The sequence below is a fragment of the Gymnogyps californianus genome, chromosome 2, assembly GCF_018139145.2.
Source record: "Gymnogyps californianus isolate 813 chromosome 2, ASM1813914v2, whole genome shotgun sequence".
NCBI classification, from domain to species: Eukaryota; Metazoa; Chordata; class Aves; order Accipitriformes; family Cathartidae; genus Gymnogyps; species Gymnogyps californianus.
In genome coordinates, this window is record NC_059472.1 from 161866203 (window position 1) to 161887248 (window position 21046).

General features: G+C 38.2%; 1 protein-coding gene across 1 annotated transcript in view; it reads right to left on the reverse strand.

The window, feature by feature from the left end:
- Positions 1 to 1884: 1884 nt before the first annotated feature.
- LOC127013752 (sodium channel protein type 5 subunit alpha-like) overlaps positions 1885 to 21046 on the reverse strand; it is a 36051-nt gene continuing 16889 nt past the window's right edge. The window contains exons 14-27 of the mRNA XM_050892750.1: positions 20839 to 21039; positions 19698 to 20051; positions 17585 to 18022; positions 16492 to 16638; positions 15148 to 15268; positions 11712 to 11866; positions 10884 to 11057; positions 10524 to 10631; positions 8529 to 8807; positions 7844 to 7897; positions 5936 to 6077; positions 5221 to 5321; positions 4529 to 4799; positions 1885 to 3083 (exon numbers count right to left, since the gene is read on the reverse strand). Of these exons, the coding sequence (XP_050748707.1) occupies positions 1885 to 3083; positions 4529 to 4799; positions 5221 to 5321; positions 5936 to 6077; positions 7844 to 7897; positions 8529 to 8807; positions 10524 to 10631; positions 10884 to 11057; positions 11712 to 11866; positions 15148 to 15268; positions 16492 to 16638; positions 17585 to 18022; positions 19698 to 20051; positions 20839 to 21039 (3744 nt within the window). The remainder of the gene's footprint in view (positions 3084 to 4528; positions 4800 to 5220; positions 5322 to 5935; positions 6078 to 7843; positions 7898 to 8528; positions 8808 to 10523; positions 10632 to 10883; positions 11058 to 11711; positions 11867 to 15147; positions 15269 to 16491; positions 16639 to 17584; positions 18023 to 19697; positions 20052 to 20838; positions 21040 to 21046) is intronic.

A 21046-nucleotide genomic window follows, 5' to 3' on the forward strand; every position in this document is an offset into this window, starting at 1 on the left:
TAACTGAAAACAGAGTCTCATTATTGGGTGTAATCTACCATTCATAGTAGAAGAGAATTTCTGTCCAAAAAGCTCACAATCTGAAGAGGTGAAAAAGACAGAAGAAGAAAGCGACACAAGACAGGACATATAACTGCCACTGTAGAGAATGGGTGTTGAAGAGAGTAGGCAACTTGCTGCAGGTTGCAAGCAAAGTGTACAGCAGGTCCCACTCAGTTGCAAAACCCGGTTTCCTTTCCGGCTGAAATCAATGCAGAGGGAAAAGCTCACCCGAGCCTTGCCAGAACCTGCCAAACCCAACAGTGACCGCACAGATACAACCTTGCGACTAAGAAAAATAAAAAGCATTTTACACTAGCTTGTGTGTAATGTGTTTGAAGTTTAAATAAGAAATTAAAATGTCAAGGGTCATTTATGACTATGTTTAGTGCATGACAAAGGATAACACAGCAGTCATTAGACAGCAAAGTGCATCAGCTGGAAGTATCTCCAAAGTACATATACAAAGGACAAAAGACTGAGTACTGTTTGGGCATGTGTTTTTCTGAGAAGCCCAAGCTAGTAAGGACATGAAGAAAGATAAAGAACTTTATAAGGAAAATGTGGTGAGGATCATGAGAGATGATGTACACATATAGTTTCATGACAAGTATAATTTATGATTATATCCTTAGTCTTACGTTAACCCCGGACCCAAATGCTTCAACCCAGATTTCCTAATTGTCCACACTACTTGTACTTTGGTTTCTTCTAATCTTTGCAGGAGAGAGAAAACTGGTCATCCCATCAGAGAAGCACAGGCAGAAGGGGGAAAGGCTCCTACCGCCAATGGGACACATCTACCTTAGGTCAAGGCCTCATTCCAGGGCCATGGATGACGCTCACCACCACGACCAAGGGCAGCTCAGATGGGGCCCATGTGGTGCTCACCAGCCTGGGTTTCTGATGTCTAAGGGAGTGGTTGAAGTGATGTTGTGTATTTCCCCCCAGTGGAAATGCTTATTTGTGTCTCTCTTCTCTACCATATTGGCATGAATGAACTTGAGCATGAAACTTAACCATTCTGTGAGGTTTGAGGAAAGTATGTAATAAACACAATTTGTTATGGATTGACTGATAGACACACAGCACAGCTGCCTTTGCCTCGTTGTCAGAGGAAACGAGGTTAAAAAAATAATCCTCACAGACGAAATATAAAGCAAGGTTTTACTCAGCTCAGTACAACTTCTGTAATACTGACTTGTATTTATTATTTCATTAAGCTGCAGTAACACAACTACAATAGCATACATGCCATGACTTATTCTGTAAATTGATCATATCAGAAGTCCACTACACTGTGGCATATCTGTGGATCATGCAGTGGCTATGTTTGCAGTACATCAGTCCCCAAACATAAAACAAAAAAAAATCAGCAGCCATTTGCTTAACAGGTTTATAATGAGAGTATCAACTAGGAATGGACTAAGGGTAAATTTTAGCTCCTTTCCCTTTTGCAATTTATCTTAACACTGACATTCTTTTTCTGTTCTCCAGTAGATCCGTTGGTGCTTGGGCTTTTCTCTGCTTCTTGCACCGGGGGTAATGTCAGCAGACGTTACCTATCACTGCTGTGAATACGCCGCAGCACTCAGGTACTGCGGGACCTGCTTTGCAGTGGGGTGCCCTTGATCAAACAGATCCAAAATCTTTCTCTGCATGTGTAAATATCGAACAAAGCTGAACAGAGCAGAGCCAAAGGCTACGATTTAGCAGCTACCATAGTTAACTGATCATGATCAACAGACTTTGTTTAATAGGGAGGCTGCCTCAGCTGACATGTATTTACAATATCAGCTTCTGTGAACATTTTAAAATATTCTTAACAACATTGTCACTGACGAACTATTTAATGTCTGGAGATTGTTGATGACCTGTAATTTCTCCATTCTCAACCATGAGATTGCCACTACTGGCTCTTGTGACACTGTAATATGATGGAGGAAAGGATGCTGAGGACAAAGTTTCAGACTTGTCAGGGCTCCTACCGTAGTTTTCACCCATCATAGATGCAATAAGTCCTTCTTTTTCTGGAGCAGCATCTCCAAGAGTGTCAATACTGCAAGTTCTGCGATTATACAGGTAAGAAGCCTGCTTTATGGAGCGCAGGAGCAAATGACTCCTGTAGGCACGCTGGATGACAGTGGCAGAAGCTTCCTCTTGTCTGTGTCTGAGTGTAGTAGAGATTGGCTCGTAGGATTTTTTTGACGGATTGGCAGCCATGAACTTCTCCTCCATTTGTACTTTTAGAGTATCTAGCTCCCCAGAATCTCCTAACACTCGTTTGGTAAAAGCAAACAAGATATCCAGGCAGTGGATCCTGTCTCCACTGACCACAGGCAGGTCCATTGCTATGAGTTCAACTTTATTTGGTTTTGGTACACGTAAAGGTTCAGCCAGAGCATCTGCAAAGTCTGAAAGTGCAGAGAAACTTATAAACTGAGTTGCCTCAGGATCAAACTTCTCCCAGATTTCATAAAAGATGTCAAAGTCATCTTCCCCTAAAGGCTCTGTACTTTCCTCAGTAGCAGCATTGAAGTTCTCCAGAATAACAGCTATATACATGTTTACAACAATGAGAAATGATATAATGATGTAACTTACAAAATAAATAATACCTATGGCAGGTTTACCACATTCGCCTATAGTACCACTTATGTTTGGATCACAGTACGGTGGCCCAGTGTTTAAAATAGGACTGAGAAGACCATCCCAGCCAGCTGACGTGGTGATTTGGAAGAGACAGAGCATGCTGTTAGCAAAGGTTTGGAAGTTGAACATATCATCAATGCCATCTTCCATCTTCACATAGGCAAAGTTAGCCATGCCAAAAATAGCATAAATGAACATGACCAGAAAAAGCAAGAGGCCAATGTTGAACAGAGCAGGTAGGGACATCATTAACGCAAAAAGCAAAGTTCGAATTCCTTTGGCAGCCCGGATGAGTCTCAGTATTCGTCCAATCCGAGCCAAGCGAATGACCCTGAAGAGTGTAGGTGGTAAGAAATGTTCAAATGCTTTACCGATGCCAGAAAGCAGTAAGGCTAAAGTGGAAAGGATAACAATTAGTTAGAATATCACACTTCTGCTTAACTAGTAAGTAGGATGAAATTATAATATCTGTACACTTGAAAAATATCTGATGTGTATGTGCTAAGACCCTTGCAGAACAACCCTTAATAGAAGTTAGAGTTGAAAAAATAGCTGTAGAAATCAGCAATTATGAACTACATTCTCCAGCCACCAGAAGGTAGTACCCATTGCACTAAGGATGGCAAGCACCTTTCTATGCACAACTTCAAATATCCATATCAGCCGACACTCGTTGACTGATGGTTTTCTTTGACACCGGTTGCATGAATACTTCAGCAGGTGCCAGTTATGTATTTACCTTCTGAATTTGACTTCAAATACTGACACTACAAAGCTAAACTAAGAAAACAAGACATAATAACAATGTCATGGTCATCATTTAGATAATATAGTCAAGATATGTATAAGCAAACCCAGTGACGAAACTAGAAGTTGTGCATGCCACTCCACTTTTAGTGGCTTTTAGTTCGTTCAGGGACATAGCTACACATGGATGTTATTTTATCTTTAGTTTGCATGAAAAAATGACAGCTCTAGTAGCACTAGAAGAGGTTTGGCTTTTCTAGGTTTAGATGTTTTGGATACATTTTTCTGGATTTCCACTCCAGCAACTTAATTTCTCAAGGAAGAGCCACATTCTTACTGGAATCTTACTTACCCAAAACATAAGTCATACTAAAGAAATGAAACATTTTTCTTCCCCTAAATGCCTTCTGCTATTTTGGCAGTACTGGCCCTAGGAGTAGTTAAATTGGCAGAAAGCTCAAACTGGTAGAAGAGCTTTTTACCCCATTCTTTCATTGCAATCCCTTCAAATAAAAGCTAATACATTTGTGTTGTCCTTTTCTGTCCTGTTACACACTGTGAACCCTTATTTTCAATCAATCAGCTATGCCTGAGTTTCCAGAAACTGAATTCTATACTCTATAATCTAATTCCAGTCTTCTTATTCTCTGTATATGCCAATTCTCTGTTACAAACACAGGTGACAAAACCCAGCAATTTTTATCTGATCGAAGATTTCTTAGTTGGCGCTAAATCTGTAACAATGGAAATTAGCACATAATGTGGTACTGGTATGATGGGTTATTCATTCTGTCTTCCAGACTAGGAAAAAACAACCTAAAGAACCATTATGAAAGATTTTACATAACACAGCTGCCTTTTTTTTTAAAAATACTTTTATTAAAAGAAAATAGCAGAAATTTTAAAAAATCTTATTTCATGTTATTTTAATATAATCATGATGGGGTTGTTAGTTCTTTTTCCTCAAGACTTTACAGTATTATGATTTCCATTTCAACATCCATTTGCAGTTGATAAATTTTAACTACTTTTTTTCTGAAAAGAATAACAATTGATTTAGTAAAGAATTTGCCAAACCGATTTTACTTACCAGTAAGTGACATGATCACAACAACTAAATCAAATATGTTCCAGGCATTTGAGAAATAGTACTGCCTGAGAGCCACCAATTTCAGTACACATTCTGCAGTAAAGATGGCAACGAAGAGTATATTGATTTTGTTAAGGATGTTAGTCTTCGTTACACTTTGCTCATAGGTTTCCACCATCATGGTGATCATGTTAAGGCAGATGAGAATCATGATGACAACATCAAAGGCCTGGCGTGTTACAATGTCAAAAAGGAACCCTTGGTATCTGTTCTAGAGGAAAAAAATACATCTGGCATCAGTTATGAAAGTACGGAGTACTCATCCGTACATGTCTCCAACAGCTCCAATTTTTATGTTGCAAAGTCACTCAACTATAGTGAAGTCAGACAAGTTTAAGAAAGGCAGAATATAAAAATGACATTAAAAATCCCTTCCCATCCTGAAGTTTAATCAGTTCCAAGGTGAATGTAAAACCCAACAATATTTATGCAGAGAACTTAATAAATATTTAACCTGTAAAATCTTTCAGTGCAACTTTTTGATATGGAATTGGCTTTAGAGCACTGTCTGAGTATCAATGTAAAGAGAGTATAAATAATTTATAAGGAATATATAAATATATGCACTTTTCAGTGATTTAAATTGCACTTTTGCAATGCATTTTCCTTTTGAAGAATTCAGACGGTCTTACCAATGGTCTTGGAATGGGTTTTTGAGGTTTCTTGGATCCCAACTTTTTCATTGCATTGTAATATTTTTTCTGTTCTTCCGTCATAAAGATATCTTCCCCACCTAAGTATATAAAGAAATGTCACTGTTATTTGGTGAGAAAGCAGCACTATTATAGTTACAAAGTCTAAAATGCTGGAAACTAACATTCCTTCATTTTTCACATCTTGCTGGTACTAGCCCTTTTCATAATGTGTCCAAAAAAACAGAGTGGCACAAACCATACATTCACAGAGCAGAAGTCCTGGGGTGAAATCCAGCTAGCTCAGAAAGCATGAAAACAAAGGACCTACTGAAAACCCGGACAGGAACAAATCTTTCCCTGGCTTCCCACATCCTGGTCTTGTTGAACATCCAAAATACTCATCAGAGCATCTGTACTAGACCACTTTCTAAATAGTGAGTCTCGTATCATGCTCAGTTCCCAAAAAGGAGCAAAATTTTAAGGGGCTGCAGAGAAGATGTCATTGCCTTCAAAATGTTAGGAAAGAGCTAGGTGTTCAGGTTATAGGGGAAAAGAAAGGAGGAGGAAACTCACCCTGGGTGTTACTTCTGCTAACTTAATTACTAATGCTTTTGTAAATGCCAATAGAAGTTTTAGATTCTATGTATAGCAAAGACCTTCTATATAGTAGGACTCGAGATATAGTAGGTGCCTGGGAGCACAACCAATATACTTATCTTTTTCTTTTGTTGGTTGAAGTTGTCAATAATAACACCAACAAAGAGATTCAGGGTAAAGAAAGATCCAAAGATTATGAAGTTCACAAAGTAGAGATACATAAATAGACTGTGCTCCATTTGCGGCTGCTCATTTTTCTGCAAGAATGAGAAGCAACGTGAAAAATGACCAATAACAACATGGGCTCAATTCAGAATAATCTTCATAGTGCAGATCCTCTCACAAATTGATTCCAGGAGGAACTAAGATTTACAGCCCTACTGCTAATTCTGACAAAATTGGTATAGCTTAAAACTACCAATAGTGCATAACAAAATATTGTATGTATACAATACTTTTGGAAGGGGCATGAAATGGTGGAAGAATGTAACATTCATATGGTGACTACTAGATCGATCAAAATTCTAGGACTTCGTAGGGACATTATTGCTCAGATGCTGACTGCTATCCCTTTTGAAATTAAACATGAACCTTATGAAATGATACACCAACCACAACACCTGAGAGATAACTAACCAGAAAATACGGCTCAAAATAATAGTACTACAAAGTGTTTACACTGTGACAACTCATTAATTTTATTTCTTTTACAATGTTTGTTTATGTAGTTTCTGGCTAGAGCATTGCAGAACAGGATAGTTTAATTCATACTGATATATTTGCACTGAAAAACTTGCACAGCAAAACGTAGTCTTTGACTAATGGGTGAGTGAGGTTTACTTTTATTTTAAATTTCTTTTTTTCACAAAAGCTGATTGTTGTGGGTTTTTTTCTTTTCAAACCTGACTTAAAATCCTACCATTTGCAATTGATTGAGGCCCTACTAAAGTCAATAGAAACAGTTACTGAATTGGACATTCTTGACATGATTTTCACAAGCATTTCAGAAGCATCAGTTCAGCTTCTTCCAATAAGAATAGGAGCTGTGAATTGCTCAGTACTTGAAAAATCAAGCAAACTATTTAGAAGTCTAATTCCAAGCTCTTGCCATTAAAAATCTTGACCTACATATGTTTTTTTCTTCTTAGCAAAAAAACTTCTTCTATGGCTATTATGGATAAAAACAAAACCAGAACTAGAAAAATAGTTTTTAAAATTGAAACACAACTCCCCCCAGTTTTATATATGGTTACTTTTAAAATTATTTGATTCCTTTGAAGTCATGATCAAATTAAGATAGCCTCTTCATTTGAAATTCTTTGCCTCCAAAGACATACCACTTTTTGTTCTGTATAACATTGGATGATACTTCTGATAAGCCAGCAAACTGTCGATATAAACAGTAGGTAAAATAGTACTAGTGATGGCTGACAACGTATTTTAAGTGATTGCTCATCCACAATAGCTCGATTCTTGATAAGTTTGGTTTTATGTTTTGAAATGGACTTTAAACTATGTCACTGTAAAACATTCAGGTTTACTCCAAGTTTGAGTTTCATAAAAGAGGAAGTGTGAAGGTAGGAGCCTCCATGTGAGTCGGAACTCTGAACTCCCCTGCTAGCTGATGGACTTCCAGTTATTAGTAGAGTCAGTGTAGCATAAAGAGGTGCTCAGCTGAACAATATAGACATCCAGGGTGAGCTGAAATGCTCCCTAGATCCCTCTGAGCATATTGACTAGATCTCCTTTAACCATACAGGGCACTTGGAGGTGAACTCACATGGAGATCTTACAGTATAGGTAACTGCATTTAGGTCAGTGGATCTGGAGTTGAATCCCACTCCCCATTACAACAAATTAGGATACTATGAGTTATTCACAGATGAAACGTTTACATCAGCTGATAAAAATAATTACTGGAAAGATTTAACTCAAACAGCAGATATAAAAGTGCAAAAATCATAACGCTTTTGCAGAAAGCAGTAGCATTAACAAAAAATATAGTTTGAATACAGTGACTGACCTCTCGTGAATCTACTGCTGCATACATGATGTCCATCCAACCTTTAAATGTTGCCTAGAATGAGAGATTATGGAAAATGTGTTGAACTTTCAGGGTAAAAGTCTTCACATCATTTGCAATATCTGAATGACACTGACTGGAGTAAGAGCCTTTGGTATGGTCACACACACATAGCACCAAGCTCTGACTTTAGGGAAACTCGCCCCTGCTGTATGTGTGACATTCTCACAACCTTATCAGGATGTGACAGCTTGCTAGTGTGGGACAGAACATGTTGTCTTAGGATGCTGACAGGGCAAACCTTCACTAGCATGGTCTACTAAAGGCCTTACAACCTTCATGGCTGAAAAAAATCTGTATTATGGAAGGTTAGTTCAGTATTTGCCCCAGATTTCCTTCTGAGATTGACTCCAGCTCTCAGTCTCATGAACCTGCTGGAGGCTGAAAGAGCACTTGTCCACCAGATGCTTACTTTATCACCTGGAAAATCACAGCAGGATCTGATTTGTCCCCCTGTTTCCATCTGTGTGCATGAACAGCACTGGTGTTTGAACAGCCAGCTACAAGGGAAGAGCAGGCTGTATGATACCACTCTTTTCCATCACCCACAGAGATGAGTTAGGAGTTGACAGGAGGTCAAGCCCATCTGGCATGGTGCTGGCTAGTGAAGGCAAGCAGCACTTACCACCTGAAGAAGAGCCAGGTAGCCAGAGCCAACATTATCAAAGTTGACTTTAACATTGACCCAGAATATTTTTCCTGTGTTATTATACTTTCCACAGTCTGTTATGTCATTGATCGAACTATTTAATTCTGAATCTTCTTCTGTCAGATTGACACATTTCCCAAACTTCCCAGCAAAGAGGTTCACACCCATGATGCTAAAGATGAGCCAGAAGATGAGGCAAACGAGCAGAACATTCATGATGGAAGGGATGGCTCCCAGGAGGGCATTGACAACCACCTTGGATGAAATGGGAGAGGAAAAATACACTTAAACAAAGATAGGCTCAAGTATTTGCTCAGTGCAATAAGCAGTCACTTAATCATCCCAGCAAACAGAAACCTAATGTTTTCCATGTAAATACTAGTCACAGCTGGCATGGGTACCTTCAACAAAAATTCAAAGGTCCATAGTATCTCTTCGGCTTTCAAAGGAATAGTTGATACTTTTGGGGCTGCTGTGAGCCACTACCACATAAGTATACTACAATGTGAGGCCATCCTCTTTTGATGACTTTCCCTTGGTTTTGGAGTGGGGGATGGTTGGTTGGTTTGTTTGTTTTAAACTCTTATAACATAAAATTTCTGAAGTATTCATCCATAAGCACTAGTGCAGAGGACTGTATTATTAAGACTGCAGAAAGTAGTTTTTAAAAGGACCAGTAATAACTCTCCAGTAGTATTTTGCTAGATCTATTATTTTCAGCGGATTATGATTGTGTTTGGGGTCTATAACCATGAGCTAGGTACTTTTTCTGTGCTAGGTGCTGTATAATCCTGGAAAATGTACATGTAGGTTTTAAGTGCATGCTAAGACATAACAGATCGCTTCATAAAATGGGGCGGTGTAAGGAAATGATGACAATATATCTTTGACTTTCACAGTGAAGGCAATGAACTCAGCAGTCAGGTAGCAAAGAAGAACTTGATAGACCAGAAGTAAAATGAAAAATCTATGTGAAGGTTTTTGGAGACCATGTCACGCACATTCTGCATAGCAAGACAGAAAGTATGATGGTACCTGTTTCAAAATTGACTCCAGACATGGAAATTTTGATACATTCTGTTAATTAATTTAATGCAATTTCTCTCTGCCTTCACAGTGACAAGATTGCAATCAGAGAGCTTTCCGTCTCACTTCCAGAAGATATCCAAAAGCAATCTATATCTCAGCTGCACTGAGGCTGTGTTCCCATGTAAAGGTGTGACAGTGATGCCATATGTATTTCTATCAACTGTTTTCACATGCCAGATTATATTCCATAGACCAGACTTTTGCCCAAATACCACTGTGGTTATCACGCTCTTTCATATTGCAGTGTATCGATGTGTTTTGCATATGGCTGAGGGAATCTTTCTCTGCATTTGCACAATGGTAGATTTGTAATTAAATGTAATTAATGTCCAGTAGCTTCACATTGTTCCAGGTGCTCCTTCGATGGAAAAAGGCAGCAAATGTTCTGCAGACAAACACTCCTGCTTTTTGAAAGAATAAGTCTATTTGGAGCAATAATTTCAGCAAAGTACATCTTAATAGTCTAAAGTTTTTGTAAATCAATCCAGTAAAAACTTGCAGAACAGAGGTGATTCTTTCCTCTGAATTAGCTTGCCATCAGACTTCGAAAATGAGAATTGTGCCCACAGTTCTTATTCTCTATTTTATTTTTGGCTATGTCAGGAAGACAGGAACACAAGAATCACTGAGCAGCAATGGAACAAAGTTCTGCCTAGTCTAGTTTTAGTTTCAACAGCCCGTAGGATCGATCACTTGAGGAAAGTCTATAAGGAGCAGCCAAGTACAGAGGAGTGCAGCAGAGGTGCCTTTTAAAAATTCATTTTATAGGTCCTAAACTGAACTTGGGGTAGACATGTGAACTTCCTAATGCCACAGTCATGAGTTATGAACCTGTTACATGCTTATTAGTACTAACAGGCTTTAATTCGTATTCAGTCTTACCCTCATTCCCTCAAATCGTGACAATGCTCTTAAGGGTCTCAGAGCTCGGAGAGTCCTAAGAGATTTCATGGGGCCAAATGAACTGCCTAAGAGGTTTATTAAAGAGACCTGAATGGGAAGACAAAAGAAAGTATTAGCAATGATGTCCTGATGTCTGTTTCCTTTATTCCTGTTTAAAAAAAACCAAAACAAAACAAAACAAATTTCCCCATATTTTCAGTGCCCAGAGTGCAATATCCTGAAACCTTCATTAAAGGAGGTAAGTGTACTGTCTTAACTTTGCATCCAGAAATTAATCAGTGATTCTGCTACTACATCCTGTGTCAGGACCTGTGTAGAAACAACAAAGGCAGAACTTACGTCTACGATGAGGAAGTCCAGCCAGCACCAGGCGCTGGTGAAATACTTTTTGAAGCCGTAAGCCACCCATTTCAGGAGCATCTCCAGAACAAAGATGAAAGTGAACATTTTGTCAAGGAATCCCAACATATTTTTAATGCTTTTTCTCTCATTTATATGGATGTCTTCAAATGCCTGAAATCATAATATATAGATAAATGGCAAAAGTCAGAGATGAGCTTTATAAAATGAAAGTCTAGCATCAAGACCCCTTCGTTGTTCAATACGTTTTACACAGATCAAAACACCATCTTTTACTCAAATCTATGTCGGGTAATAAACGTGTAATTCTCCCTGTCGCTTCTCTCTCTTTTTCTCTATATAGTACAGCCCTGTGGATGCACACATCATGCACACTGGAATGCTAGGAGGAAAGTATATATTTTTATACATTTATTTCAAGAAGTTTATACATTGAAGAGAACTAAGTACTATTTTTTTCAAGTGTTGAGTCATTTATTTGTTTTGATGACATAAAAACTCCTTTACATTTCACAACTGTGAAATAAATTTCTGATAAAAATCCAGTATACAGCCAGAATAGAAACAGCTTCTGAGATTTATATATTTTTAGCTTTGCTCACGCTCTCTTATAATTTTTAATAATATGAATAATAGATTTGCAATAATTACAATAGTGAATAAATGACTGCTATGTGAAGCCTCTTCTGTTTTCTTCTGATATGTTCAAAGATATTTGCTGTGTTTTCTGCTAAAAACAACTTCTCTGGGTGCAAATTAAAGCTAAAAATGCTTCTAAATAAATACATGACACTGTGCTACACTAACCAGGGCTCCGCTGCTCAGAAGAATCATGAATATGATAAAGGATTCAAACCAGGAGTGTTCAACAATCTGGTAGCAGGTTTTTCTCAGATTCCACCATGTTTCTCCTCCAAACTTTATGGCACTACCCACATGACAACGAAAGTATCGAACACAACCTGAAAGTGAGAGACAGCAATGAATATATGGAAAGAATGTACATGCATATGAAGGGTTGCTCAAGAAACTTCTGGGGTCAGGGAAAGTCAACGGTCACATTAACTGTGTCATTGTTGGTTGTTTTTCGTGTTTTGCCATGAGAAAAAAAAAATAGGAAACATCTAATTTTGTTTGCCTTGTAACTCCTATTTATATACTTATAATGCAGGTGGAGCCCCTTTGGACAACTTTTTGTTGTTTCAAGATGTTTCTGAGACACTGGACATGCTCTCACTGACGTGCTGTTTGGGGACACAAAACTTCAGGGCCATGGGAAGAGTCTTGATGTTACAAAAGCCTTTCTCAGTTTCTGCACACTGTTTGGAAAGCAGAGACAAGATACCCCAGAACAAGAAGGCTTGGAGACAGAGAAGGTAAACAGTTTTCTTCAATATTGCAGCATTATACCGTGCCTTGCAAGGTCTACTCATTTATTTATTTGCTTCTGAATGTATGGAGTGGCTGATTTTATATCATATGACCTGCAAGAATGTGTCATATTCTAGCTGACACATAGGCTCCATAAAAGGAGACATCTTCTTTCAAGCTCACCAGATTACTTCTTATAACAGACAATGACGCCAGGACCACCTGATGTTTCCTGGCCACTCCATTACAAAGTCCTGGGTTTGATTACTTATTAATTTCGCCAAGAATCAACTCACTTTGACTAACATTTTCCTTGCTGTGTGCTCTATGCTAATTCATGTTTTCATTATGGCGAAAAATGTCAGTCAGAAGGCTTCTGTCATTTCCAAGCATGGAAAAAATAACGTATATATGTGTCATATACATATTATATGGTATCGTATATATAACTCATATATATGATAGGATATACCATATGTAAAAACTTCTGATCATCTTTCTTTCACTAATCCCAGTTTCCCCAGTAATGTGGATCTGGGATATGAGATGAGGCAGGGAATGGCACTTGCACAAGATAGGGACGACTTTTTTTTGTGCAGAAATCTGTGTTAGGTACAGATTTGCTGCACCTTCAGTTGAGTTCTCTCTAATGGCTTGGCCACAGCAGGCACACTCCAGCCTGGGAGTACAGAGCACAAAACAAGACATTTCACACTTCTTCTCTGAAGCAGGGAAAGGGAAAAAAAAAAAAAAAAAAAAAAATCTTTATTTCTTTTGTTCTAACAGCTGTACTGGCAAAAAATGCCATCAATAAAGTAGTTTTGAAAAAAAAACTCTGTAGCTAATAATACAGACTGACATCTGTATTATTAATGCAATATTTGTATTTTTTTCCAGAGAAAGCAAACTGCAATGTAGGTACAGTGGATCTCTCTCAGGATTTATGATGTATAACATGATAGTAAAAATATATTATTATTACACAGAGAATACTTTGCATTAAGGCACAACACCTCTCTAGCTTCAAATAATTTCTACATGCTTCACTGTTATTGATTCAATCCTAAAACTGTGCATTAGAAGTTTCACTGACCCAAAAAGGGCACAGGAAAAAGAAAAGGCCAGCTCTGCAGAACAGGGCAATGAGGGGATGGGAGTAATTACAGCCAGATTGGATTTATCCCTGTTCTCATCAGATAAAATATCCAAGAAGCGGTGCTTGAATGGGAAGGTGGTGATGAGAGAAAGGCTCTGCCTTTGGGAGCAGAGGAGGAAAGCAAGCTCAGAGGGCTGTGGGACCTGCTGCTGGCCTCCACATATGCAAGGCTGGAGAAGTCCCTCCTGATCATTTTGTGGTACAGGGAAGCTTGAATGGGCAGAAAACAACAGAATTGAAGAAAACTTGGGGGATGGGTGGAAATGGTGGTGGTCAGCCAGGTTGACTGGGTGAGCAAAGAGCAAGGTAGAGCGCCAGGAAGAATTTTTCCACAGTTATAATTCGTTTAATAAAACACACTTGGAAGAAATGAGCCTATAAACTCACTTGATATAGTTTATTCTCTCGCAACTTATACTAAGAGTGCAGTGATTACCCCTGGCCTTCAGCAGTGACAGTTATTTGGGAAAAATCTCAAGAACTATTTCTTTGCATCCTATGAAAACCACACGTTGTTACACGTTAGGGTAGGAAGAATTCATAAAAATACTGAACACATCCCATAACAACTTGTAAAGCTAGATGTTGTATGATGATTTGAGAAGGGATGCCCAGATTATCACCCTCTAGAAATTCAACTACATCCTAGCAGCTTCTCTCTGCTTATTTCACTCCTGTGTTTGTTACAGAGATTGTTCATAAAATGCTATTCAAGGAATAAACACTTATACTGTTGCAAAGTATTAACAAATCTCATGTGCCAAGTGCCTTGTTCCAGTGGCCATTGTCAGGTGACACCTGATCACATACACCTCTCGTGTTAAACCCTTGTCCTGGTTTCGGCTGGGATAGAGTTAATTTTCTTCTTAGTAGCTGGTACAGTGCTGTGTTTTGGATTTAGTGTGAGAATAATGTTGATAACACACTGATGTTTTAGTTGTTGTTAAGTAGCGCTTAAGTTAAGGATTTTTCAGTTTCCCATGCTCTGCCAGCAAGCAGGCGTGCAAGAAGCTGGGAGGGAGCAGAGCCGGGGCAGCTGACCCGAACTAGCCAAAGGGGTATTCCATACCATGGAACGTCATGCCCAGTATATAAACGGGGGGAAGTTGGCCAGGAGGGGCGGATCGCTGCTGGGGCATTGGTCAGCGGGTGGTGAGCAATTGCATTGTGCATCACTGGTTTTGTTCTTTTTTTTTTTTTCCTCCCCCTTCTTTTTTTGTTATATTCCTTTTCATTACTATTATTATTATATTTTACTTTAGTTATTAAACTGTTCTTATCTCAACCCACGAGTTTTACTTTCTTTCCCGATTCTCCTCCCCATCCCACTGGGAGGGGGGAGAGGTGAGCAGCTGCATGTTGCTTAATTGCTGGCTGGGATTAAACCACGACAACCCCAAAAGTGACTTGGATGCTGTCCAATAGAGTGAAATTCATCCCACTTCACTATAATAATCTCATTTTTTGGGATTGGGTCTATGCCATTGCCCAGGTCCCGGTTAGAAGCAATTGGCTTTAAGGGGAGGGGGGGTTATTTTTCAGGTGTCACGATCTCTCTGTTGACTAGAGAGGGACGATGATTTGGACTATTTATCCAATTTTAAGATAACTAAAATTAACTGAAAATAATCTGACCCTATTGGCTCAGCATCACTGGAGAAACAAGTTGGGTTTTGACTCTTCTCTTTCTCTCAGTAGTGAAACCATGAGACTTACTTTCTGGAAAACATTTTTCTGGAGTCTTGAAGTCTTCAGCAAACTCTGGAATCTGCCTCAAAAGATCTTCAGGATTGGTCAGATCCACTGTGCTGCCTTCAGAAGAGCTGACACTGGCAAACTACCAAGCAAAATAAGATCAGGTATTGATTTTTTTTGAGCAGCCTGGTCTAGTGGAAGGTGTCCCTGCCCATGGCAGGGGGGTTGGAACTAGATGATCTTTAAGGTCCCTTCCAACTCAAACCATTCTATAATTCTATGATTCTTTCTAAGTTCAGCTCCAAATGAATAAATTCATCCATGAACAAATGAAATTCAAAATTAAAACTTGGCTATGTACTAATATTTCAAGTAGTGTTGGTAATGGAACAAACTTCGTGATTTTAAAAGTATATGATCTTAGAAGTACCAATAGATGCATCCAAATAGGGGCCAAAGCTATATAATTACAGCATCTGTCAACGTGAACCAGATGTAACTGCCTAATAAGCTGATGAACTGAAGAGCTTTTAAATTGCTTATAAGCATATGTAGTCCTCAAAGCGGGATAAACTACTTGGGTTAAAACCATGAAATCATAGAAAGATGCATTCAAACAGGAGAACCAGATAAATATATCTGGCATTGTATCAGGAACTGAACATCCAAGACAGTATTAATGAAGTAGAAATTGGAATCATATCATATATCTCCAGTTATAAAGCTTTTTGCTATCCCATTACACCATATATAATGTATGATGAGTCAGCAGTTTGTTACAAATTACTTACTCTATGCTTTTGTTCTTTTGTTTGTGTATTGCTGTTACTTTTTTGGAACATTTTCTTTATTCAAAATTATTCTAAAAATATTTTTAATTAATAACTATTGTCTTTAATGTCATAGTAAGAAACTAACTTAAAGTATTACGTTTCTTGAAACTGAGATACTTAGGACACAGGCAGACTTGCTGGAATTTCCCACTTGAAAGCACATCTCTCTTTTAATGCCTTTTTTTTTTGTCCTCCTCTCCTTTTTTTTTTGTGGACTCAGATTTCAATAAATGGAAAGTAGCAGAGAGAATTTTATAAATTATTTATTTGAATCAAATTATTTTGTAGTTTTTCCATTTCTAAACACTCTCTTTCCTATACATACTTTTTTTAAAAAAATCAATATCTAGCAACGCAGCATGGCTTTGATTTCATTCACGGAATTCCGGCTCCATCATTAACAGCCAGACCGGCTACCGCAAGCTCAGAGCCACTGCTACCAGTAAACTCCACTCCAGCAAATCCTTGAACAGAAACATACCCATGCTTGACCAGTATTGGAAAGTTAATGCCGTAGAAAAAAAATCGTTACCACTTTTTGTTCTGGTGATGACCGTTCAACCTTCCTATCCTTTCCTAGGTAAAGCACACTGAATTCTTCAGAGGAAAATCCCGATCCTTTACTCCAGCTGCCTGAATTTTTCCCTCTTTCTCCCCTTTGCCTCAGGTGATTTTCATCCTGAAAATAATCTGCAGATTAGAGGGGGTTTCTTTTCCCTTTTTAGGGGGTGGACAAGTTGGAAGGGAAAGAAATATAAGATATGCATTTCATTTAAAGTGGGACTCTCCAGGCAAAAGTCATAAGATATGATCATTTTGAGGCTCTGATTTTACTTATGGATAGAGAAAGGGAAATATTTCCCAACAGACATGCAGCAAACTAAGGAATTTTAGTGAACTAGTCAAAAGTTACGTGAGAATTTTTGCATAGGAATTAAGACAGAAACTTAAGGTGGGAAATCTTGAGACCAGAACGGCAATCTTCTACGGTTAAAATAGAACTGAAAAATTCAGAGAACACAAAGAAATAGAATAATATATGCTGTCATATAAGAAACATGACCTTAATAGAGCCACTCCATACTTAATCCTTCTAACTTCTTTTAATAATTACTACATACTACACACAGCAAGGACAAATACAAAGAATGGACCAGAGCTATAAATTCACGTTATGAGTCCATGATAATGTTCTTTATACAGAACATACATTTTTGCTCTGTTATGTAAATAATGTCAAAACAGTTGGCATTATTCACATAAATTTTTACATAAAAATTCCAAGTTCACCAAGGACTGCCACAATTATCTATGGACAATCCATGGGCTATGTAATTACCTGTGTGTAACACAATGTGTCAGCTAGGAATTGCTGCAGCAAACCCAACAATTTATGATCTTTCTTTTAAGACCATGAAAGAATCTTAATTTTAAAAGGCTTCGAGTGATATTTTATCCTCGCTCTAAACATTCGTACTTTTGGGTCTAGTTCAAAATTTGGTAACTCTCTGGAAATGGATCAACATATGCCACCCTGTTCTGCTGGAGACAGTCTTCTACCATACATGCATCCCTCAATACATATATGATTCTACTGTTCCAATACAAATAAAGACATTCATTACCTGTTTGCTGTATTCTGTGTCTGTACATGTGCTCAGTTTATCATCATCTTCAAAACCCTCACTTGTATTCTCTGCCTCAGCAATAGGGACACAAACAAATACATTGGGATTGGTAATAAAATCTTCAAGACCTGAGCATTTGTCCCCATTTTTCTCAGCCCATTCATTATTGTAATTCTCTTTATGATTTTTCATTTCTTCACACTTGAACCCAAATGGGCTCTGTGCAGTCAATTTGATTTTCTTCCTGTGTGCTTTCTTTATATGCCTGAGCTTTCCACAACAGGTATCCCATGTAACGCTCTTCACAAAGTGAAATCCCTTGTGAATCCGAGCAAAGGCAATCCGAAGATTGTTCAACTCTCCGTCATCCTCTGCTGTCTGGAGACAGTCAGTACTGAAGGAATTCAGCAGCAGTGCGATGAAAAGGTTGAGAACCTGAAAGTCATTGAAATAACAATAAAATTAAAAGCCAGGAGAGTAGCATTCAGAAATCTAAATTCTAACTTTGAAGAACGCAGATACTATCAAAGTCTAGTTTTACTGAGTAAAGCAAAACAAGGTAATAATGAAATGACTATGACTGAACACATTGTGGTTGATGAAGTAAACTTCTGTCTCAGAAAGTTCAATGTTCCCATGACCCTCTTGCCCCCAAAAGTTATTTAAAATAGTAACTAAAACAGATCTGTGCATGCCAAATGCATTATTTGGCCAAAACAACTTCTCAAAGGTTACAGTAGTAACAAAGACTATGGTCATGGCTAGTCAGTTTAATAACGTCTCTTCCTTCCTCAAACTAGAATTAAATCGGGCCTCTGTGGAGCTACTTCCAAAATCCTGTGAGATCAGATTCAGGCCCAGCAATTCCATCAAATCTGCAACACTATCACAAAAATCAAAATCAAGAGAAGCTCAAATCGAGGTCTCCTCCCTGCTTTTGAGTACATTTAAATAGAAGAATTTATAAACCTCACTTTCTTTTTTTAAAGGGAATGGGAAAATTTAAATTTTTTCCTAATGTTTCACTTTGGGATGGGATCTTTGCATCTTAATTTTTATTGTGTCAGAACTGGGCAAACAGCACCCCTGAGTCATCCAGGGACCACAGTCAGTGGAGAACATTTGCCCTCCAGGGACCAATTCATCCCATCAGTCTTAGTTATTGACCTTAGGCTGGAATAAATCGCACTCTCAGACACCTCTGTTTCCTTTGATAGTAAGAAAGCCTAGGCAAGGAGCATAGGCTAAGCTCTTAATTGTTTGACGGTTAACATTATGTGATATGAATATCACTCACAGCATTTCATTACTGAAATCAATCATTGTGGTGTAGAACAGGCGGGACTTTAAAGCCAGGGATTTGGGATTCAGCCACAGCATAGATATTTCCCATAAAGGGCTGCCTAAACTTCATTCTTTTCAGTGGTTTCTTAAATTAAAATTAGTATATTAATGATACTGACAATGACATAAGAAACAAAACTACTAAAAAAAAAGATTTTTATGATTTGGGCTTTAAGAAAGGACAGAACAGGACCAGGAAGGCCGCCTGCCCCTTACACCCCGGCACAGGTGTGTGAGGCTTTGTAGGGTATGCCATAGCAGGATCTAGCTCTTGGGTGTAAACATACTTCGAGATGATTAAAGAAAATCTTGATTTCAGTGATAGAAGTGTAGGTTCTGCCATTTGCTGATAAAGAATGCAATACTTGCATGAGATCTTAAAAAAAAAAAAAAATTTGATTTACAGAGGGACTTAAGCACTTAGCTCCATTAATTCAACCAGGTAAGCCAGAAGCCTTACTGATTATTTACATCCAAATCCCAAGACGTGAAGAAACATAGTTGCCTGTATTGTATTTACTGCAAAGATATTCCTCGTCACATTGCCACATGAAAAGGTCAAGCGATGCTTGTGTGCAACACACACAAAATGTGAAAATATGGACAGCGGCCCAAAGGTGAAAGGCAGAAGAGGCTTTTGCGGACTACAACACATAGAGGTAACTTTTCCGCCTGTGTTTAGGGAAACTACTTTTGTTGACAAAATGGCAATTAAGTAGGTTCTACCACAGACAGGATGAAGAGGAGAAAATATTGGGAAACTCACCACTAAATTTCCTATCACCATGACCAGCAGAAAGACAAGAAGGCACAGTGGTTGTTCAGCAACCACCATGCAGTCCCACATGGTCTCAATCCATTCTCCACACAGAATTCGGAAAACGACGAGAAATGAGTGGAAGAAGTCCATCATGTGCCAGCGTGGCTTGCCATTTTTGTTTATTTTATGGCTGTTCTCCCCATAGCTTCTCCCAAAAAGTTGCACCCCTACTATAGCAAAAATGAAAACGATGATTGCCAGGACGAGGGTCAGATTACTCAGTGCTCCCAGGGAGTTACCAATTATTTTAATTAGAGTGTTTAAAGTTGGCCAGGACTTTGCCAGTTTGAAGACCCTCAGCTGTGTAGAAACATAAAACATAGCGTTAGACATCGGTAGAGATAACCCATCTTTGCACTGTTCAAAACCTGCAAAAAACATTTTACAGATATTCTGAACGATTCCAGCAATGTAATATTTGTTGCACTGTGACACTAATGCTTTTTAAAAAGTATTTATAGATTTTTTATTTTTTTTTTTTAAACAGGAAACTTTGCAAACATAAATTAACCGCCTCATAAAGGACCAGGCTAACTTGAGTCCCTGGTAAGTGTTTGGCCCACACAGGCAGGTATCCATACAATGCACCTAGTGCAGATTATGGTGCCTAACTTACGTGTAACACAAATGACCAAAGTTGGGAGACCAGCTGCTATATTATTATAAAAGGACTCTATCTTTTGGTAGAGCAACCTAAATCCGTCCACGGTATATGACATGAACACCTTAACATCATTTCACATCTATTTTTAAGTTGGGTTTTTTTCTGTATTTGCACTTTGACACTTTTTTCCTAAGTTCCTGTGCTAGTTGTTAATTTTTGACACCAGTTTTGTAACATGTCTACTCTGGAATATTTTTTCCTCTGAATATTTCTTAGTATATTCAAAAGAGATATATATGTCATTAAACTGACTCTAACATCACAAGGAGTTTAAGAGTGTGTTTCTTATTCCTAGTGCCAAGAAGAGAAAAAAAATTAAAAAAAAAAAAAAAATTCCTTCATCCTAACCGCAGACAATGGAAGTATTCTCTGTTATATTCACAACATAAAGTTTTATACAACTGAGCAAGCATGAGGCATTACCAGTCTGAAGGATCGTAAAACTGACAGGGTTCCTCCTTTTCGCCTTTCTTTCTTGCCTTTGTGTTTGGGTAAACTCAGTTCAATTAAACTCAATGTGACAATTATACTGTCAAAAATATTCCAGTGCTGCTGAAAATAATAATAGGGATCTAGAGCGATGATTTTTAAGATCATTTCTGCAGTGAAGATTCCTGTAAAAACCTGTGAC